Below are 21,533 nucleotides of genomic sequence, written 5' to 3'. Positions count from 1 at the left end.
CCATTTCTGTCATTTTTGGTCTTTTTTTAGACTGCCAGTTCTAAATACAGTGGAACCTCGATTATACGACGTTCAGGGGACCGCGCGAAACCGTCGTATAATCCAGGTGTCGTATAATCGAAAATCAAAGAATGCGGCCAGTGGCGCTCGGCCTTGCGCCGAAAACTGTTGACTAGCTTCAAGCCCGCGGCAAGCGTGTGTACGCCAATCAGATTAAAAAAGACAAAACCCAGCATTTGTTTGAAACAGATTTGCAAAAAAATCTTTATTACCATGTAAAAAAAATCGGTAATTTTTTTTTTTTTTTGCACCTTTGCCCAACCTCGGCGCATCAACTTTCTTTCAAGGGCTGCCACGTCCGGCAGTCGGTCGCCAACACCGCCGCGCGCGCAAGCAAAGCGCCGGATGTTGTCGACGCTCTGCAACACGTCCAGGTAACTAGGAATGGGAGCAAACCTCTGCATCGTTGTCCACTTCCTCTTGGTCGTAAGTTTTATGGTCGGGGCACATGGCATCCATTACTTCCATTACAAAAGGCACCGTGGACTGACGCCGCTGTCCTCGCTTGGGCGAGCCCGGCCTCGCCCGCTTATCTGTTTTTTCATCAGCGTCCGCTCCTGCTGATGCATCTGTTGCTGCGAAGCAGGCCCGTCTTATCTTTTCTCTTTATCTATCCTCTGATCTTTTAACTCTCCTCTATCTGCACTTGGCAGCGGTGGTGGCTTGGCTCCAGCCAGTAGGCGGGCCCGTGCACTTTCCTTTTCATCCTTCTCTCAGTCGCAACAACAACGCGCAGGCCGCGCCTCCTCGGGACTCCGACTGCACAGGCTCGACGAAAAAGAGAGCAAGTGCACTCGGCGGCCTCGGCAACGCTCTCTTCGGCGCAAAAACGGGGGTGCTTAGATTCGCATGCAAAGTTTTTTTTTTTTTTTTCAGAAATTTTTTTCCGAAAATAGGGGGGGTGCTTAGAATCGCGAAAATACGGTACATCCCGGCTGCGTTTGCTGACGACCTTTTTTGACGGATGGTACGAGCCAGCCGTGGTACGAAGCGGGGTCCTTCTAAAATTTGCGTCGTACAACCGAGGTTTTTAATGCATTGTCTCTATGGGGGTTTTGCCGGGACCACACAAATTCGTCGTAAAATGCGGGTCGTCGCATGACCGGGGGACGTATAATCGAGGTTCCACTGTAACTATCCACTGGAGCCAAAAGCTGCTAAGTCAATACCAAGATTAATATTTCTTTTAAGCGCTGCAAAGGCCCCCCCCCTTTTTGGGTGCATTAGTTTTTCATAAACCTGACACAAGCAGGCAAGTCGAACAAAAGTCTGCACATCTTGAAAGCCGTAGGGGTTCCCCAAGGCTAAAAGGATTGAGAATCTTATACTGAAGCTAATACTAAAGGACTTCAGCACAGTCTTAAATGAGCTAGGGTGGACAGGAATGCTTTAATTATCCACTATGTAAGTCTTGTGTGAATCCTTGCACTTGAGGGAGCTTATGGATGCATGAAAATCCAAAGACTCAGCTTGCGGACAAGCTGCGACCTTGCCCACTCCCGTGAACCCACATCACAGAGTAGCCATGCTGACCACCTAGCTCACATCCAAGGAGAACATCTCACTTTGAGTACAACACACCTGCACGCATCCGTCCAGGAGCCGATGGAGGATGTGGACCCTCTTCTTCATGAGCTTCACATCGTGGACGGTCGAGTCTGCACACTGTCCGTTGGCAATTGGGTTCACAAAGCGGTTTCTGAACTCATTCTTGGTTCCAAGAAGGCCTGGCTTGACAAAATTCACCATGCAGTGATCTGCAGGGAAAAAGAAAAACAACCCCACAAGGCTGTGAACACAGGTATCCTTCAATATGCACCCAAGCTTCACTCTGCTCATGTGCTATTGGCATTAATGAAACACAAACAATTCGAAAGTTAATGCAAAGAATACAGCACTAACTGCAAGAGAAAAAAAAAATACTGCATTTCCTCAAACGTCATGCCAACGGAGCAGTACAGCAGTGCAGTAGTGCAGCCATGTCAGAACATTGTTCTCTGTGTTCCCTGGGATCCCGTGCTTGTCGCGCTGTGTTCTTTACATGCGGCGTCATTCGCGGCGCAGTTGTTTTCTCACGGTGGTAACATGTCGTGCTCAGTGTGATGCTTGTTTTAAGAGGAAAGCAATCCTGATGGCTGCAGCTGAAGGTGCTTTTTGTCACAACGATGTCACGAAAGGCCATGCTTCCTTTACCACCAACCGAAAAGAAAAAATAAAAAGGCGAAAAGTAAAACAAAAATGGAAAAAGCAGAAACTGCAAGCTCTGCTTAAAAAAAAGGAAGAAAAAAAAAAAACAACACGAAACAAGTGTAATGTGCAGCACATCCCATATCGGCCTCCACTTCATGTCCCCAAGAGACTGCTTCCTCTATTGGCACAGCAGCCATACTGCCTAACTTACAGGCCATGCAAAGCGCAGTGTATTATAATGTACACACCTGAAAATAGCAAGGATGCCAGCTAAGAACATGCGCAACATTTTGTAATTTGAATTTTTATTGTAATACATTTCTGGCTCAGTGCAGCGGCTTTTTTGCTTTGTATGTATTCTTCCTTTGTGTGTGTGTGTGTGTGTGTTACTAGCACATTTAGCCAATAAATTTTAGAAAAGTTTTGCACACACACTCAGGCATTTTTTCATTTGGAAGTATGATCAATAAGCTACAGCTTGATGATGTATTACAATGTGCAGTGCGCTTATCACTTCTTGGAGAAATAATTTTTTTATTTTAAAACACTGTCGACCGACCAGTCATTTGTAACGCGGCAAGGAAAGGGCTTATTAAGGTACCTTTTATTTTTTGCACATGCTGGTCTCTCATTACATTTGTGGTTTTAATTTTTTCCAGGAAACACTGGGCAGCATGTAAAGTCACCCCTACATTTAGAATCATGGTCGCGTTACATCTGGTTTGGTTTGGTTTATGAGGGTTGAACGTCCCAAAGCGACTCAGGCTATGAGAGACGCCGTAGTGGAGGGCTCCGGAAGTTTCGACCACCTGGGGTTCTTTAACGTGCACTGACATCGCACGGCACACTGGGTAAATACGGTACCTCCTTGGTCCATTATTGCTTTGATGAGCAGTTATCACACAATAGAAGCGATAATTGATCAGGCAAGTATTTTATTGCTTTTAGCCAAAGTTTTCTCATTTTTACATTTCCGTTGCAGTGGGTCCGTTCTTGTTTCATTTGATGCTGATACAGTTGAATCCCGCCACAACGAAATCGGCGGGGCGTACGAAAAATTTCGCTGTCGCGGAATTTCGTTGTCGAGAAATGAGTCGGCTGATCCCGGGCTGGCGTTGCATATGTCTCCTCGCCCAACGCCGCCTCTCCTCCTCCTCTTCTCTTCTCGCTCAACGCCGCCTCTCCTCCTCCTCTTCTCTTCTCGCCCAACGCCGCCTCTCCTCCTCCTCCTCTTCTCCGTTCCTTCTTTCACCACCTCCTCTACTTGCCTCCTCCCCCACATCGTTTCGAGAGCCGTCGGGCCTCATCGCATCTGCACCGCTGCGTGCTACCACGGCGCTCTCGCGGGCTTGCTGCCGCCGGCGGCGACATCCTAGGAATTCAGAAGAGCAGAGACGCGACCACGCTAAAAGGTGCACACACAAAGGAAGAAATGGTGAAGCGGAGTGGGCTTCTTCCTGCACTCTCGCGTTTTCCTTTTTTTTTTCTCCGACAGGACACGAAGCTCCGCCCACCGATGGCTCCGCCCACCGGTCCACATAGACTGCCTGAAACGCGCTCGGTGCCTAGCAGACGACGCGGCCGAAGACGCTAGCAGATGGCGTGCGCTGGCGCATTTTACACGCGTTTTCGAGGAGCCCCTCTTCGCTAGCAAGTGATCATGACGCGCTTTCGTGCTTGACAGGAAACCGCGAGCACCATGACAGCGAGCTACATCAATCGAAGAAGCCCAGCAAAGAGAAAATGAGCGGGGCGTGACATCACTTCAAAAATCACGTGGGCATCTGGAGAAAAAAAAAAAGCACACGAGGGTGTGCGCGAGGAGGATGTGCGATTGAGTGCGCGTACCCCCCCCCCCAACAGTCTGCGATGCAAAAAAATTAACGGCGGGAACGGGAAAGTCGCTCTTCAGCACTCAACTTCTGAAGAAAGACAAGACGGAGGGGCCACTCACCCGCGAAAATTCGCAAAAAAAATTCGTAGAAGCGAACACGTGCTCGCAAAGTACTTCGTTTTTGAGGAAATTTTAATACATTAAGTCCTATGGGGGTTTCACGGGGAATGCAAATTACTTCGTTGTGGCGAAAATTTCGTTGAAGCGGCGTTCGTTGTACCGGGATTCAACTGTAATAGTACATAAAGTCTCACCCAGCAATCAAAAGTGTTTTGCTAAAAACTACCGTATTTTCCGGTGTATAAGACGCGAGTTTTCTGCAAAAATCTTGCTGGTGCGTCCTATACAAGGGTGCGTCTTATATGCGAATTTTCCGGTTTTTTTTTTTTGCGAGTTCAGAAATTACTCAGGTTCATTTTCAAGCTTTTGTCACCGAAAAAATTTTACTACCAATAACGCGGTTGTAACATGGTTAATACTTCATTACGGGGACCGCCGTGCGCAACTTTTTTAGATGAACTTTATCATGAAACGGCGGGGTTGACCACTACCGGGATCTTAAACACGCGGCCGTTTCGGAGGCCCCAAGCACAGGTAATGTGAAATGCCAAAAGATGGCGACAGTCGCGCTTCTCGCCATTGTCAAGAGAAGCCAAGAGAAGCCGACGTTTTTTTTTAGTCACCCTTTGCAAGTACGTAGTGCGAAGAGAATGCTTCAGCCGCGTTGCCTTTTCGATGTCGCATCCGAAGATGAAGACTGAAGGTTTTATGTAAAAATAAATTGTTATGGACATAAAGAGTGTTCTTTCACTTTTTTTTCTTTTGTGCTAAAACGTGGGCGGGTATGGCGTGAGTGTTGCCTTTTTCAATCACTTCGCGTTGCTTAAGAACTTCTCACACGTAAGGTGCATTTTGCGATGGTCGCATAAGCATGTTTAATTAAGCCTCACTAGCCTAACTGGGTAAATTGGGGTGCGTCTTATACACAGGTGCGTCTTATATACCAATTTTTTCAATGACAGCCTGCATATAAGGCGGGTGCGTCTTATACAACGGAAAATACGGTATTCCTGAAGCATGTTGAAAACCTGTAGACTTTGTAAAATCCTGTACATGCTTAAAGGGCAGCTGCACCAGTTTTTGAAAAATTCGTGCTACTCAAGGGTTCAAATCTATATAGGCTGCACGTAAAGCATGCCAAGTGTTCTTGCACTAACATTTAAAAAAGTGCCATTATCGATGATTAAATTTGAGGCTTCTCCTCAGAGCACTGAAGCAGTGCGAAGAAGTTCGGTGTGACTTCACGGAAGGTAAGATTTCAAATCCGCGCTGATGCCAACCATACCATGTAGTGCCTCGTTGGATGCTGCCAAACAATGCTCTATAGGATTTGCCTTCGGTGGCGTTAATTTTTTTCCCTTCAAAGCAGGCGTTTATATGTTGGAAATGTACCAATAACTTCGATGATGTCATCATATGCCTCCCACTTGGCGTTGTGCGCTGCAGAGAAGCTTGAAGGGTGTTGAGATTTTAATCGGCGATTACGTCACCATTTCAAAGGCTAGCACAAGAAAACTTCGCATGCATTACCTATAGGTTTCACACATTTGACCCTTTTAAGCTCGCCGATTTCTACAACATATGCAGTTGCCCTTTAACCCTTTTGCTGCCACTCCCGAGATAACTCGGGCTACCCCATATGCACACCCCCTGCCGCTCCCGATAATACTCGTGTAAAAAAAAACGATGCAAACATGTAGCGTCATCTATGGAGAGACCCCGTAAATTCATAGATCTTGTAGGGTAAATTTTAAACAACAGATGGCGCGCATGTTTCCACATTCGGGTCACTTCGTTTTGGTCTCCGCACAGCAGCCATGAGGCTATGTGCCACACTCGTCCGCGCTTTGACGGACGAAGAAATTCAAAACTGCTTGTGAATTCGGAGTCCAATGATAATGAGAACGAGGAAAGAGCCCACCAAAGTGCCTTGTCGAGTGATGACAGCGATGAAGTCTCCCTGCCACCAAAAAATCCCCGTAAGAAGAGGAAATCTGACAGGCCAGATTGGTGCTGGAAGATTTGATTCAGTACAACTAATATCTATAAGATTATCCTGAATAAACATGTCTACATGTCCTGTAGAGCATTTTAGTGCGTTACTAGCAAAAAATTTCCAGGAAACTAACATGCAGAAAAAACCCGGCAGGGTGTGTGCAGCCATGAGTAAAAAAACCTGGCAGTGAAAGGGTTAAGGACCATTGGTTATCTTGCCTTCGCACTACACGCCCTGCCCAAGCCCATTTCTTCCTCTCGATTTCGACCAGGACCTTATTAACCCACGCTTGACCCCTCACACACTCACCTAGCAAGCAACACACTGTTGTTTTCCTAGCAAAACGGTCTACGGGGTTTAACGTCCCAAAGCGACTCTGACTATGAGGGATGTCAGAGTGGAAGGCACGGGATAATTTCGACCACCCGGGGTTCTTTAACATGCACTAACATCGCACAGTACATAGGCCTTTGGCATTTTGCCTCCATCGAAATGAAACCACCGCGGTCGAGATTGAACGCGCGGGTCAGCAGCCGAGCACCACAACCACCGAGTCACCAAGGCAGCCTTTCTAACAAAACAGTCATGATTTCATTTTTGCTACTGCTAGTGCCACATCACTGGGTCTTTACAAGTCTGCCAGCACAGCCATTGTGAATACAGTAGACTTTCATTAATTCAAACTCGAAGGGAGCCCAGGATTTTGTTTGAATTATCAGAAAATTTGAATTATTGGAAGTTCTAATATATATGACTCTGATCAAGATTACAGTACACATTATAATTAATTATCCACTTAAATCATATTTTAAGTATTTCTACTTTAATTACACAATGAAAACAGCAGAGGTGAAGGATCCAGAACAAGTTTATTGGCAATCTATGGCTGACTAGACGGTTTGAAGAAATCATGAATTGTTGATTGCTTCTTCTTTGCATGTACATTAAGAACAAAGTTCTCTACTCCAGTAAGAGCAGCCAGTTCTTTTTGAGCATTTTCTGCTGCAGTGAGAAATTTGCGGACCTCAGCAATGTGGTGGAAGGCCTGTGCTGCTGTCACAGAGAATTGCTCTTCTGATTCCTCTTCACTTTCACTGCTGTAGTGTGCTGGCAGCACCTCAGCTACCAAGTCATCCAGAGTGTCTTCCCTGCACACGCAGAGGTTGTCGTCAGCAGCCGCAAATTCACCGAGGTCAGCAGCTACGTTGTGTGCTTGGAGTGCAGAAAGCACTAGCCTTGCATCCTCGCTGCCCATTTGGAGGCAGTCTTCATTTCGAGCGCAGTCAGGCAAAGTATCACTGCTGTGGCCTGGTATGCGGAAGGCATGCTGGAAGCAGTTCCGTATCATTGCTGACATTACTGCACTCCATGCGTCAGCTAGCATTCCCACAGAAGACAGCAGTGTTACGCTGTACGACATGGAACTGTTCATGCATATTAGCATCCTCTTAAGGAGTAGCTTCCTGTAGTTTGTCTTAAGACATTTGATTACCCCTTGATCCAGGGGCTGGAGGACAGCAGTTGTGTTTGGAGGGAGGAATTCAAGACGAATTGCCTCCAGCCCCTCCACGTCACCATGAGCGGGACAATTATCAACAATCATCAGCACTTTTCTTTTATCGCGATTGAATAGCACGTCAAGTTTCTGCAGCCAATCTTCAAACAAAGATTGCGTCATCCACGCACGTGTATTTGCTGCATAGGAAACAGGTAGAGTTCGGACGCCTTTGAAGCACCTCGGACGTTTTGATTTGCCCACAACGAAAAGTTCAGGCTTGTGGCTACCATCCATATTGGCACAAACCATGACAGTGAGTCGCTCCTTGCTCAGCTTTCCGCCGGTGCAACGCTCCCCCTTGCGACACAATGTTTGCTGAGGCAGGCACTTGAAGAAAAGTCCCATTTCGTCAGCATTATAAATGTCAGCTGGGGAGTATTCAAGAAGTAGGCTCTGAAGACGCGTCTGCTGCCATTCGGTAGTAACCGCCTCATTGACCACTGCCGCTTCTCCACTTTCTGTTTTGAAAGTGAGGCCATGTCGCTCCTTGAATCGCGACACCCATCCGTCACTACACTTGAAATCTTCAATTCCAAAGCGCAGAGACAGTTGTTCGGCCTTCTCTCGCAGGATCGGTCCACTTACAGGTAGATTACAGCTCCGAGCGCGCTTAAGCCAAAGGAGAACCGCCTTCTCAAGCTCCAGATGCGCCGCCTCCCTAAGCCTTTTTCTGTCCGGAGCGAAACGGCTTGCGTTGTTTCGCAGCTTGTCTTTCGCTTTCACAATCGTTGTCAACGTACTTTTGGTGATCCCATATTTCAATGCCACAGAAGTCTTCTTCACTCCAGCCTCAACTTCTTCTATGGCTGCCAATTTTTCTTTTCCAGAGCGTCCGATACTTCCCTCGCGGAGACATGGTGCTACCGACGCGGGCAACCGACGAGGGAAAGAAAAGCACGGGCGGTCACGTCACTCGGAATCGGCCGATGCTACTCGCGTCACTTTCGCACCCTTTTTTGTTTTTTTTTCTCCTGCTCTTTGTTTTTACGTCAGTGGCCGCAGTTTTGAGCGTTTTGACAAGCGCAGGTGGACAGTTGTTTTTTTTCCACAAGTTTTGAGGGTTATGTTTTGTTTTATTTCGAATTTCCTCCATTGAACTGGCTAGCAAGCCACAGAAATTTGAGCAGCAATGCGCCCTTCGGGAGGTTTTTGTTTCGTTTTTAACGTTTGTTTGTTAGGCTCTTCTTTGCTTTTTTGTCTTTTTAATGTCGTAGTGCGCTTATTTTCACATTTTCCACTGTTGAAGTGATATAAGAACTGAGATTTTTCACCAGTGGCGGCAACGATAGCCGACAATTTTCCGGTATGGACAAGCAAAAAGTACAAATTAACCGAATTGCGGTGTTTGAATTAAGCAGCCTTAAATACATTGAAAACATGGCGAACCAACCAAAAATTTGATATTTGTTTGAATTAACCGAAAGTACGAATTATCAGTTTGAATTATCGCGAGTCTACTGTATATAAAATAAAAATGGCACTCCACTTACATTCTTGGAGGTTGTTCTGCAACGGGGTTCCAGTCAGGACAATCCTCCGGCAAGTCTTCAGTAGACTCATCGCCTTGGACAAGCCAGTGGTGTCATTCTTCAATATGTGTCCTTCATCACAAACGACCAGCTTCGGTCCTGCAGATTTTCAGTCAATGAGATACGTGAAAGGGGGAGTGGGGAGGGGGGGGGGGGGGGGAGGTGTGAAGGGACATCAAAACTAGCTGGAAAGTAGCAGAGCACACAGTGCAGTAGAATACGAGCTACCGCCCAAGAGACAAAACTTCAATACTGAACACACCTCATGCAAGCTTTCCACAAGACACACAACAGCAAAGTAAACCATCGTGTGTGGTTTGAAGCACCTGCACGTGCTTTAAGAAGTTGATCAAACGCCTTGTCGTAACGCCGAAAAAGCCGCAGAGGTGTGCAGCAATGGATATCTTTTTGGCCACCAGTTTCCAAAAGCATGAGACTAATTTCTAGATTATTTTTAAGTGCTTACAACATCATGCTGTGTCGAACAGCTGTTTTTCTTACAGTGTATAAATTTTCGTTTCGTGCTACTGATCCTACATGTCTTCCGGATTAGGAACACTGCTGGGAAGTGACACACACACTGTCCCCATTGAGACCAGGCAGCAACGTAGAAGCAACGTCTAGTTACAGCTCATACACAACCAAATTCGAAAAGCTGTTGACAAGCAGATTGCAACCGCCTGACGCTCTGGCCATCGTATCAATCCCCACTGTGGCTGGCAAGCACACAAGTCCCAATCAGTCGTGCATCACTGTTATATTCAAGCAGCTCCATGAACTTATCTATCGAAGGCAGTCACAAACCGATTTTTCAGACTCTGTGGGGACCAAAAAAAACATCCGACAAATCGGGTAGTGCGAAAAATCAAACTTCCACCTTAAAAATTATTTCACGTAAACGTCAAATTGCCAGTATGGGCGGAATAAGGGGGTCAGCATTTCGTGCCCATTAGAATGCTTCACATGATCCCATCTCGCCAGACACAGAAAATGGCCGACCACCGCTTTCGTGGGCTGTGTTTGATGGCTGCACTGTCGTCAGCCCATCCTGGACAAACGCACGGGCTGGGACAAACGCACGGGCTGGGACAAAGCTCAGAAGTGAAAGCAAACCCGCAGCTACAAAAACTGTATAGAGCTGTATGGAAGGCACAAACCGAAAAGGCAACAGAGATAAGAGAGAGCAGACAAATGACAAATAAACACTCCTAAGGCGTTGGCCTTCATAATTATGCCTTGCGACTACAGCGCTGACCTCGATATCGATGGTACGTCAATGTACGCACACTGCGGTGGCTTGCGTAAAATGAGAGGTGTTTTTCTTGTCATCACAACTTGCATTTTGATGCTGTTGCGATGGAACAGTGAAGGTGCAGCACGTTCTTGTAAGTATGAACTCCTTGCTTTAAAAAGCACTGCCACTTCATTTGCTTGCTATCTCTGTGAAGCCGTGCTTTCACTGCTGAATCTTCATGCAATAGGGATGACTAGTCTTGGCACAGATAAGATCCATGAACTTTGGTTACTATTCGAGTATTAGCAGCGGCTATCGTAGAGGCTCCCTTCTAGCTTGAATTCTGCTTTATTCGTTAAAGTTCTCGATTTCCCTGAAAGTCTGAATTAATGAGGTCCCATTATAGACATTATATGGCAGCTTGTCTTTTGGTGGTAAGCGCAAATGAGGGGCGAAAAATCTAGCAATCAGTCGCGATGTGTTTCAAAATTTCAGGTGCTCTTATACATTAGCTCTATGGGGGCACGTTGCGGTGCTGTAAAGATGCCTCAATAATCAGGCGTCCTAATTTCCAGTCAGTGCACGTAGCTAGTGCAAGTCAGACCATCCAAAACACTTTGGGTCTTTGTGAGACAGAGGCACTTAAGACAATGTCAAAGATAGTTATTGTTATGGTTAGTTTCATGATGCATCATGAATGAAGGCTTTCATGATTCAAAAATTGCCCATTTTCTTCACTGTGACATCATGAGTATTAACCATCATGATTTTTAAATACTGTGCAGGCTACTGAAGCGAGTATGATGCATTCATCGACATAGCCATCAACGTGATGAAGTGGGTCAGCTCAGTGCAGCATCTAAGAGCTTTTGTGATGCAAGCAAAGAAAGCAGAAATTAAGGGCTGGCTTGCTCCTAACACCTCGTTTTACACAATGGCATGTTGGTGAGCCCTACATTACCACCAACTGTACTGTCCAGGTCACTCAGAGATTCCACGGCATAATTAATGCCAGGGAACAATCAAAGTTCCATGCCACAAATAATGAGTCAACAGGTATTAATAAAAGCAATGGGGGGGGGGGGAATGAAGCTGACTCTGTGTATACCCTCTCATAAATACTGAGCACACCTGTGCATCTTTGGAATGCGAAGCACTGGACAGACACTCTTCAAAGCCTGGACATACCTGGGTCAAGAAGAACCTTCCTGAACTTTTCCTGCATCGTCTTCTTCTTTCCTCGGCCAGATGCGTTCACCAGGCGACGGAACATGTCGTAGCCAATGATGGCCACGCCACCTTTGCGGTGCCACCTCTCCAGAACCTCCAGCCTCACAGAGTTCACCTTGATGGAAGATGTTTCGTACACCTGCATACGAAGAGGGGCACAGCGTGGAACACACACTGCTTGCCACTCTCATAGTGTGACAAGTCAGTGGAGCACGGAAAGGGGAAAGCACCAACACAGAGCTACCTTAAAGCACCTTTGAGCAAACACAGCTAATAAGCATTAATTAATATGGGCCAACCATGCAAAGCTCTCGCAGCCACATGTCTTTATTTCAGCTACTAGCATCCGAAGTTGGCAAAGCAAAAATAAATAAGTGCGACAAGACAAAGTGGTGATCAACGATATAAACTTGTTACACACAAACCACAATTCTGGACCTGACAAGCATGTGTTAAGCACATGTTAAGCACTTGCAATAGTGAACACAAAGCTTCTCGTGTCATTGTAGTGCTTCGGCACTAACTTTCCATCCAGCCGCATGCACCTTCATGCAAACCCACGGGAAGAGACGAATGGTAGTGAGTGCCTTTCACTGCGTCCCCACCAACAAGAACCCCCATCTGCCTGCACCACGGGTGGTGCACGTTGCAGCTGCCCCATTTTCAACATGACTGCACCCTCTCCTTTGTAGGCCACCTCCATGGCAACGAACAGCACGTCGTTATCTCTAGTGGTAACTTTAAAGAACAAATACTGTATTTACACGACTGTAAGTAGACTCGAATGTAAGTTGACCCCCAATACCACACATCAAGAAATGGAGGTCTCTTACGCTTCGCCTTTAATAGCAGAATGCAATATCATTATCAGGCCGCCGCCGCTTATCAGCCATATGCAGGCGTGCACGTAGGCACATTCCGAAACGAAACTGTATTAGACACTGGTCTACTTGTCCACACTTGTGCCACCGTCCTCACTAGCACTGCCGTCGTGATCGCTGCTGTGGTCCCACAGTACATCGTTCTAACGCCGTCATTCAGCGAAATCCCGCACTCAGCAAACAGCCGCAACATGAAATCACGCCTCGCTGCAGCTGCCACATCTCTATCACCTGTTCCGAGACATCGAACTTGTGAACTGATGTGTATTAGTTCGTTTCTTGAGCGTAAAGAATGACAGCCGTCTTGAGTGCAGCCATGTACAAGCTCCAGGTGCTTACCAGACCCGGAGCACAAATGATGACTGACAAAGCATTGCAACAAAAACTGGTAAAATGTAGCCAGCAGTCATCAACTGCGTCAAAGCCAAAGAGAAAGCTCTCCCGCCAGCTATCGACACTGCTGCCATTCTGAGCGGTAGCGGCACCGCGATTCGAACAGAGGCCCTTCCACCAACTATATCGACACTTTCTTGAGCGCGAAGTGCGCAAAAGTAAAAGAAAAAAAAAAGAAAACGGAGGACGCTGCCGCTTATCGACAGCAGCCATCGGCTGCCGCATGCGGGAAGGGGGTGCCAGTTCTGTGCGTTGACAGAGCAACTTCTTAAGGCCAGCAACAAGAGGGATACGAAGGAGCCTCGCAGCAAAAATGCAACCACACTGTAGTATCCCTTATATCTATGTCTTTGCCTCGCCTTCATTTATGGTGCCATGCTATGGTTGCGATTAAAAGTTGACCCCCCCCCCCCCCTTTCCCTTCAGATTTTCAAATTTAAAAAATAGGTCGACCTACAATCGTGTAAACACGGTAGCCAGGCCTATCCAAGCCAGTTCGCCCGATTCAGTTTAAATCCAAGATGGTGTCCTTCATAGCGGCGAAGAGCCGGTTGGTTGTGACAACAATGCCCGCTCAAGTCTACATTAGGCCGAAACAAAAATAAAAAAAAAGAACTTTTAGATGAAAAACGATCTGCACAATATTGCTGGCGTCTATTTTAGCGTGAAAAGCCAAACTTCTGAACTCCGCAGAGTCCGAAATATCGGTTGTATATATGCACATTTTCTATGATGTGCATGAGTGCATGATAGCTCCTCAACAAAGTCCGAAATATTGCGCAAGTTTGAATTACTGAAGTCTGAAAAATCAGCTGGCTATTGTACAGGAAAATTTACTACACACCAGGGCAAATCCACTAGCTAGCATTCGGGCTGTGCCTGAACGGCCAGGGCTTGAAAAATGCCACTGTCGCACCACACACCCAAACTGCAATTCAAATTCTTTTCACTTTCAAAATCAAGGTACTGAAACGAACATACTATGTGGATAATGTAGCACCTACACAGCATACCAGTTTCTATTAAGAGTGTGGATGCGCCTGGCTGGTAAGATGGTATGGTGTGCTGTGCAAGGTTCAACACCCAAGGTGACACATGGGCATTGAGAAATGCCGTAGTGTAGCATTCCCAATTAATTTTGACCACCCGGGGTTCTTTCACATGCATCAAGATCGCAGAACATACAGGTGTCCACTGCGCTTTTCCTCCATCTAAATATCCTTGGAATCAACAGCTGAGCAGACAAAGACTGAACCTATGTCCCAGGCACAGTGTGTTACGACCCGTGTGCAACCGCCGAAAGTACAGGGTCAATCACACTTAGAGTGAACACGGCTCCGCGTGGCACCGCGCTCCGCGCAGCGCCGCTTGCAGCACCCGCAGGAAGCGGCGGTGGATTCTCGGGCAGGCGCAGAGAGAGCGATGGGCGGGGCCACCAGCGCGTCGTCTGCTACTGCGCGTCGTCTGCTGTCGTGTGGAGTATCGCCGCGAAGAGCGCTTGCATGAGGTGCTGATAGGAAACCGTCGACTGTTTAAGACCGATCAAAATGCTCGTAACGCAGCACACACTTCTCTAAAACGGTAGCTCAACTTTACTAAAACTCTCTCGGCGTGTAATAAGTCAATTGCATGGCTCGGACTTCATACTGTAGGAATGTGAAATGGCTGGTGAATGGCAGCCGCATGCCGCGCTCCCTTCTTCACCTGTCTGTTAAGAGCAGCGAGGGGAAAAAATTCGAATTGCTTCTTTGTTTTATTTCGAACGAGAGCGGTGCATGAAACTATCACACGAAGCATGTTTATCTCCGAGTTGTACTACTGCATTTCAGTGATCGTTACACGCGAATGTAGTCGACCTGAGTTTCCTGACTAGAAACCACCAAAGACAAGCAAATGGCTGAACAAAATATCTGCAAAATTATCACGGCACGCGGAGTGCCGCATTCTTCAAGTCATTGCGCTGTCTCGGCCGGGAATCGGCACTGATGGTGAGGTTAGATCACTTCGAAAACCACGGTGGCTGCATGTAGCGAGCTTGCAGGAAAGAAATGCTAGGCGTTGCTATTAAGGGTAAATACTCGATGTGGCATAAAGAGGAGTTGTGGTTATCGCTCTGAGCGAGACCAAGCGCCACTGGCGGCTGGCCGGCCGAGTCAGCGCAATGAGCTGCAGAATGGCGCACTCGCAGAAAGAATGAGTGATGAATGCGTGATTTGCAGAGATTTTAGGCAGTCATCGACTTATCACTGCTTGCTTTCAGTAAGAAATTGCAGCCCATAAACGCAGTGGCAGTTAATCTGTGAACAGAGAAGCACGTCGTAATGTCTCGTGTTCCAGAGGAGCAAAGAGCACAAATTGGGAAGTGTGTGCTGCGTAACGAGCATTTTGGTCGGTCTGAAACAGTCGACGGTTTCCTATCAGCACCTCAGGCAAGCGCTCTTCGCGGCGATACTCTACACGACAGCAGACGACGCAGAGTAGCAGACGACGCGCTGATGGCCCCACCCATCGCGCTCTCTGCGCCTGCCCGAGAATCCACCACCGCTTCCTGCGGGCGCTGCAAGCGGCGCTGCGCGGAGCGCGGTGCCACGCTGAGCCGTGTTCACGCTAAGTGTGATTGACCCTGTACATCACAGACTCGATTTATCAGCTCGAAAAGTCAGCTCAGCTGACGACGTAAAGAGGGGAAAAAAATAAAAAATAAAAAAAAGAAGTATTGAAAGCTTAGTGCTGGTTACATTCACAAGACAAAATTAGGCAAAACGTGCTCTATGAAGACAAGACATCTTTTGAGTAGGCAAGGCACTGGCGAGACAATATGAGAGCATTTCTCACCTTCATTTTGAGACCATTGTCGTCTATCCACCGTTCAAACTCGTTGGCCCAGTTCAGGACAGTGTTGTAGGGGCACACCACAAGGGCAGTGCGGAGCAGCGGCCCAGCCACCTCGTGAGTCATCATGGTGTGCAGGAACGAAATAACCTGCACAACAAGACGGCACGGCAGCAAGTATATCAATGCAGCGTCCTTTGGAAACTAGCTTTCCTGGCCATGAGACTTCCGCCTAAGTTCTGTACAGGGACAGAACAAGTCGCTACAAGATGTCATTATAAGAAAAATTCAAGGCATGCGCAATAAACACCGGTACAACAGGCATCAACAAAACCGTTCAAGATATATCTCAGTCTTGAAAAGGAGATACGAAGGCGCGGGAGCCTTTGGAAGCATACCACATTAGCAAGAGGGGATTAGATTGCGTGAGTGATACCTCGGTTCGCCTTTTCAAGACTGAGATATCATATCTTGAACGGTTTTGTTGATGCCTGTTGTACTGGTGTTTATTGCGCATGCCTTGAATTTTTCATATATTTGCTGGCTATGCAGTAAATAAAATCAGATGAAGTTAGCGCGTGTCCTGTGTCAGTCTTTCTTGTGTACGTCTTATTGCAGCGCTATTACCATTTCTGTCTCAAATAATGCACCATCTAGCCCAAATTGACGTCGTTATAAGAGTTACTTATTTTATAACAGAAAAGGAGTAATTTGGTATCAATTCTATGCCTCTCTGGAACTTTTGAATATTTTGCTCAACGTTTCTTTCATGCTCCCTGAAATGTTGAGCAAAATAAAGAAGGCCCAAATATGCCTAAGCATATAAGGTCCTGCCCGTCACGCTCTTGTGAGCCATGTGTGTCCGGTGTGCGAATTCTCTCAAAAAGCACAAAGATACAAAAGCTAGGGAATTAATCTAAGCTTTTTATATCGCAAAGAAAGGAAGCATGTGCGTCAGCGCCACGTCTATATCCTGGTATAAGGCTGAGAACAACTTTTTCACCCATTCGCTATCATATCAACTTTGAAGATGATAGTACAGTCTAGCCCAGTTATAACGAAGTCGGCGGGAATCGGAAATCACTTCGCTATATCCGCTATTTCGTAATATGCGGACTGCGAAAAAAAAAAATGCAAACATCGGCATACCGATTTATTGCCGCTGAAAGAAGTCGTCCAGCGTCCCCTGAACACATTTCGCGAGTGCGGACTTCGCTGAGATGAAGCGGTCACGAAATATAAAAAGCGGAACAAGACAGGAAACCGTGATGGCGTCAATGCGGGCGTCAATGCGGGCAGAAAACAAGTGACAATGGCGTCACGCGCGATCTCAGTAGCGTTCGCCGTGCTCCCAACCTGGAACAGTGCGACACTGCGCTCAGTTGTCCGTTCACCAGCTATTTTTCACCAGCTCTTATTTTCGCGGAAAAAAGCTCAAGGACGCAAAAATGTGTTGATTGGCAGATTATTTTTCGGTTGGTATTAAATCTCTTCGTTATAACCGCTGACGCGCTCTTACTTACTTCGTTAAAACCGGACCCAAAATGTATTGAAAATGCAAAAATGGGAATGGGAAATTGAAATCCCTTCGTTATAACCGCTATTTCGCTATAAGTGGCTTCGTTATAAACGGGCTAGACTGTATTCCTTGCATGTAAGACGGTATATATATTTGTGCGTGTTGCCTTCGAATAAATCAGTTGTGAGTGGCGCTTCGTCCAGTCTTTCTGCCTTGTGTTGTGTCTTTTTTCGCGCCTGTGACCAAGGATGAACAGTTACCAACTTGCCCAGCAAGGCATTCTTTTATACTCCTAATGCTGTAACATTAAAAGAAGGTGATTTCTGAGGATATGGGCAGATTGAATGGTAGCGATCTCGCCTCCAATTGAAGGACGTGCCCTCCGACTGACGTGGCTTCACTGTGTGGTCACTTCAAGTGGAGCACAGGACTTCCATAGCTATGTAAAGCGTCGGCTTCAAGACCGGGTGGGAAGTTGGTTGACCATGCACTATTCTGTTATCAAATTATAGTTTTTACTACCTTAAGAGGAGGGCTGTGCCTAAAACAGGTGGTAATGTGCATGCAACAAAGATTATTTTTCTTAATGATTTCTGTTCAAACTTCTGTGACAGATAAAAATCAAGCGAAACAGATGCTGCAGAGAGCAGTTTAGTATTACATCAAGTGCTCGGCTTACAAATGGGCCAGCCCCAACAGGGTGAGACAATACACGATATTGCTCCGTAATAAGGGCAGCCTCGTAGTCGACTCAAAACTTAGAGAAGTTTTGCACTGAGAGGTTTTACACAGCGAATAAGATTACACTGGGTTTTGAGAAAAGGAAAAGCACATACAGCCAGTTCACTTTGTTGTTGGACACCTCAAGCCCAAGAATGTTTAGAAAGTGAACTACCTGTGTGCCTTATCTGTTCTCAAAACCAATACCGCGAATAGTTTAGCTTAGTTTATGGGGTTTAACGTCCCAAAGCGACTCAGGCTATGAGAGACGCCGTAGTGGAGGGCTCCGGAAATTTCGACCACCTGGGGTTCTTTAACGTGCACTGACATCGCACAGTACACAGGCCTCTAGAATTTCTCCTCCAAAGAAATTCCAGCCGCCGCGGCCGGGATCAAACCCGCGTCTTTTGGGTCAGCAGCCGGGCACCATAACCACTGAGCCACCGCGGCGGCCAATACCGCGAATAAGATTAGATTAGACTGGGAATAAGACTGTCTAATTTGCCTCTCTGTGAGCATGAAGTGCAAAGGAGACAATGGCAATGCCGCTGCGTTGTTCGCCTTAGCCGATGAGCAGGCGGAGCGGCCTCAAGGAATGCCGGTACATTTTGCGTCGCTTTTAAAGTATGTATGTAAGCAGTGCTAGCGAACCAACTTCGCATTTGATTAACTATGCAAACCGGCTTCTCTCACACAGTGGAATGTTTTAGTAAAGGACACTGTAGATAAGTCACTGAGAAAGCTACTTCGGAAGATAAATAACAAATAAATGGGCATAAATAAGTTTTTTGAAAGAATACGGCTGAAATTAAGTGAGCATGCAAGTGTGCGCTCTGCATAGATTAAAGTTTTCGAGCAATTTTGTGCAATGGGGGTTATAAGTGTGTGTGTGTGTGTGTGTATGTGTGTGTGTGTGTGTGTGTGCGTGCGTGTGTGTGTGCGCGCGCGCGCTCGAGTACGCATGTGTGAAAAACAAATTTTTGACTGAAGCTGCCTGGGTGAAGACAGGCTGGAAAAAAAACAAAAGACACCTTGAAGCAAACTTTGAGCAAGTTTCAAAGTCAAGCTCGAAAGAAGTGCCGGTATTTACAGCTAAAAGCATTCCACACGCAATTCCTTTTCGCATCGTTCAAAATGGAATTTACACCAGCCCACTTTACACATCATCTTATCTATACAGTCGAACCCGGATATATCGAACCCGCATATTTCGAATTATTGGCTATATCGAACACACAGATTACCCCCTTGAAAATACTATGTAAAAGTATAGGACAGTCGCGTTGTATATCGAATTCCATTTTCGCCGGACATTGGATATATCGAACGCCGCGCCGCGCCCCTGGAAGGTGCGCTTTCCCCAAAGACATTCCTGTCCGGTCCTCAGCCGCCTCAGCGGAGAACATTTCCGCAGTCAGCAGGCGCAGGGCCCTTTTTTTTTTTTTTTGTTCCCCGTTTTTGCGCCCCACCGGCGCGAGCTTTCCCGCTCCTCCTCTCCTCCTGTACCGCTGGCGTGTGCTCCGTCAAGGTCATTGGAGATCAGCGAAGAGAGAGCGCCGCATGGAGACGCGCGGCGACCACGCTTCTTGGGGAAAGAGAGAGAGAGAAAACGGTCGCTCGTGGGCACATCGTGGGTCTGGGAAAAAGAGAGAGCTCAGAAAAAAAAAAAAAAAAACGAAGCCCAGAGCGCCGATCTTTCTCCCTGCTCTTTCTTTTCCCTCTGTCGTTCCTTCGCAGCCGCGTTGACTGCCGCTCGCATAGGCTTCGCTCTTATCGCTCCATCTGCGCCTCGCGTGTTTTTTTTTTCCTCGCGTGTTTTTTTTTGTGTGTGTGCCTGTGTTTCAACGCGCGACGTGAAGCAGGCCCCAGTAGCCAACTGTTTTGGCAAGGCAGGCCTTGAAGTGGCCGGAGATTAATGTCCGGAAGATTTAGATGACGATGAGTGCTTGGACGACGCGTTTCGCGACTTGTCCAATTTTCTCGGCGCCGTTCCGTCCGAAGTGACTGTTGAGGACTTTAACGCTGACAGCGAAGTTCAAGCGGTAGCTGGCGTTCAAGACGCCGACTCCAGCGACGACGAGGGCAACTGTGTTGTCGAAGAAACGCGTCCGTGCGCAGCCACTGAACTGGCGTCAGCGTTAGCCTGATTCGGCGCTGTTGCGGCGAAATGGAAGGCACTGTGCTCTCGCACCTGGACAGTCTCGAGAAGATCGAGGCCAGTGTTTTGAACTTCGTTTCCCAGGGGAAAAAGCAGCCCAAAATTAGTGATCTTTTTTTCCGCGAAATAAAGCGCTTTCACATTGCGCGCCCATACTATGTGATTCGCGGCTGTTCCAAACGGTAAGCCACAATTTGTTATGATCGGGAGTGCAGTTTTAGCCTATATCTGTATATCGAATTTTCGCTATATCGAACTATTTTCCGATCCCCTTCGAATTCGATATATCCGGGTTCGACTGTATCTACCTACAGTGCCTACAGCCAAACACGAAGAAAACGCAGTACCTGAAATGTTTTCCCCAGGCCCATGCAGTGAGCCAGGATGCAGCCCGATCCTTTATCTGGGTCCTTCTTCAACATTTCCAATGACTCGATCACACAGTCATACATGAACTTAACACCTGCAAAAAAATGTGGTTCCACTCATCACATTCTGTGTGCCCACTCAGGGCCATGGGAAACACACAGATATGAACGCAAAATTTGAATAGACGAGAATGCTGCAAGAGAAGTGCTTGTTTGGTCTTCAACACTACTTCAGGGATGGCACAACGTTAAAAAAAATGTAACTACAACGGCATAATGTGCAGAATTAACGGGAGCATTGTCTGAAACATTGAATTACCGCATTTACTCGATTCTAACGCGCGCCTTTTTTCTAGAATATTCACCTAAAAATTATATGCGCGTTAAAATCGAGCACGAAAATTACACTACGCGAACAACACCCCATTTCCATCAGCACCATAGAATGGTGGCTTAGTACTGAGCATCGATATTATCAATATCGCCGACCTAGCCTACAGAAACCGTGCATACCGACAAGCCTCGCAAGTATCTGACGCGTCCGGTCAGCATGACGCATGGAAACATCGGTTGCAGAGTTAAAAACAAAAAAAGGCGAGCTTGCGTGCGGAGACTTTCCCACAGGAGCAGGCGGCAGGCCGGCGCAGAGCACGCAACCTTCGCCGACGCTCCCGTTCAGGGCGCCCGCTGCGCTCTACCGAGTTCGCCGCCGGAGCACCCGTCGAAAGATTAACGCGCTACGATGTTGTCGGAGTGAAGCAACTTTGCGCGCTGCCTAGGAATGTGCTACGGACGCCGACGAGTAAGCGAGGAATGGACAAAGAAAACCTGACGCTAAAAAATAAGGTGATTATGTGTATCGAAGCATGAAAATATCTAAGTGACTGCGCTTCTATTTTTTCTGACCTTGA

The 21,533-nt window shown here is 47.0% G+C and overlaps 2 protein-coding genes across 2 annotated transcripts in view; both read right to left on the bottom strand.

Moving 5' to 3' along the window:
* LOC149370920 (uncharacterized) overlaps positions 1-21,533 on the bottom strand; it is a 71,876-nt gene that overhangs the window by 23,319 nt on the left and 27,024 nt on the right. Inside the window, exons 11-15 of the mRNA XM_089563744.1 lie at positions 20,602-20,717; positions 15,861-16,007; positions 11,710-11,890; positions 9,249-9,386; positions 1,642-1,817 (exon numbers count right to left, since the gene is read on the bottom strand). Of these exons, the coding sequence (XP_089419870.1) occupies positions 1,642-1,817; positions 9,249-9,386; positions 11,710-11,890; positions 15,861-16,007; positions 20,602-20,717 (758 nt within the window). The remainder of the gene's footprint in view (positions 1-1,641; positions 1,818-9,248; positions 9,387-11,709; positions 11,891-15,860; positions 16,008-20,601; positions 20,718-21,533) is intronic.
* Positions 19,022-21,533, bottom strand: part of Cyfip (Cytoplasmic FMR1-interacting protein Sra-1) — an 82,443-nt gene continuing 79,931 nt past the window's right edge. The window contains exon 27 of the transcript XR_016286358.1: positions 19,022-20,558. The gene's annotated coding sequence lies outside the window, so the exon portion shown is untranslated. The remainder of the gene's footprint in view (positions 20,559-21,533) is intronic.

The sequence above is a fragment of the Amblyomma mixtum genome, chromosome 1, assembly GCF_055824585.1.
Source record: "Amblyomma mixtum isolate Tamu chromosome 1, ASM5582458v1, whole genome shotgun sequence".
In the NCBI taxonomy this organism is placed as follows: domain Eukaryota; kingdom Metazoa; phylum Arthropoda; class Arachnida; order Ixodida; family Ixodidae; genus Amblyomma; species Amblyomma mixtum.
This window is presented reverse-complemented; position numbering and strand designations above follow the sequence as displayed.